General features: G+C 51.5%; 1 protein-coding gene across 1 annotated transcript in view; it reads left to right on the top strand.

Moving 5' to 3' along the window:
* Nucleotides 1–998: 998 nt before the first annotated feature.
* The window catches only part of TAF15 (TATA-box binding protein associated factor 15), a 67,962-nt gene continuing 67,713 nt past the window's right edge, over nucleotides 999–1,247 (top strand). The window contains exon 1 of the mRNA XM_003795630.2: nucleotides 999–1,114. Within this exon, the coding sequence (XP_003795678.1) occupies nucleotides 1,108–1,114 (7 nt within the window). The 5' untranslated portion in view covers nucleotides 999–1,107. The remainder of the gene's footprint in view (nucleotides 1,115–1,247) is intronic.

Here is a 1,247-nt window from a genome sequence, read left to right as displayed (position 1 = left end):
ACGAGATCAGTATTCCACATATTGAATTATTTGTTCTACAACTGGTCTGGAAAGCATTTTTGCCCACTTTTTCCACTCAGTCACCTTCTCATCATCTGGGTTATGTGTCATGCTCTCCCAGAAAATGTCCTTGCTGGCTCTTTGAGCTGTCCCAGCCCCTTTTCCTACGTTAGACCCTAAGCTCTTCGAGGTGTACAGCATGATGATAGTTAAACCCACAGGCACAGAGTAGGGTTACCAGGCTTCCTATTTCACCTTGGCGGTTTACTGGCCGTATGACCTAAGGCAAGTGAATTCTGTCTCCTCGTCTGCAACGTGGAGAAAATAATTCATCAGTCTGTTGTGAGAATTAAGTGAGATGATGTAAGGTGCCTAACAAGAGTTTGCTGTTACTACAGCGCTTAAAAGTAAAGCTCAGTCTCTCTGCCCCACCAAATTCTCAATGTCAGATTCAAGTGTGTGATTTCATCTTAATGCACACCTTTGTTCCAGTATCTCCTTGTTTTTCTACTCCTCAAGGTGGTTACAACAAACCCGGAGGCGGTCAGGTACTAAAGCTAGTCACGACTTCGCGCCCAGTAGCTTCCCGACTCCGAACGCCCCCAGGTGGCTCAAGGGCTCTGCAGCTAAAGCAGAGCAGCTCGAACATACCATTCGAAATTTTAGGGGGAAAAAGACCTTTTAAAACGAAATAGTCTGTGCTTACAAAGTCCCTCCACTTTCTTTTCCTAACCTCCAATTTTATCAGACTCAATAAAGTGAGAAATAGGATTTTAAGTAGGAAGGAGCAAGTAGATTCAGCTTCTTGCCCCATCACGACAGTGCCATTGGTACTTTCTCTTCTCAATTCCCTCTCAATAATGGTATCGTTCGCGGAGGGGAGAACAAAGAGGGACTCAGGGCTCGTAGCCTGGAACCAGTGCAGGATCACCCCTTCTGTCTTGGCGCTGTGGTATTGTCCACTGCCAGTTGATTGGCTGCCGAGGCCCCGCAGTCGGCCTCAGTTCACCGCGCCGCCCTCCATACAGCTCCGGCCGCTGCGCCGCCTGGCTGTCGTATTCCTTGTTCTCGGCGGGCTCTGGGGGCTCCGCGCCGCGGCCGTTAGTCATGTCGGGTAGGTGACTCTTTCAGCGAGCAGCGGCGAGAAGGGACTGGCGCGGTTGGGCCGTCTTCCCGCCCACCGGAGGGCCCCGAGGGAGAGAATCTGGCCCTGAGGAGGCTGGGGGGGGGGGCTCAGGCTGGCTCTG

Source organism: Otolemur garnettii, unplaced genomic scaffold (genome assembly GCF_000181295.1).
Source record: "Otolemur garnettii isolate 467f Iridium unplaced genomic scaffold, OtoGar3 scaffold00094, whole genome shotgun sequence".
NCBI classification, from domain to species: Eukaryota; Metazoa; Chordata; class Mammalia; order Primates; family Galagidae; genus Otolemur; species Otolemur garnettii.
The sequence above is the reverse complement of the archived record's forward strand: the minus strand, read 5'-3'. Positions and strand labels throughout refer to the sequence as shown.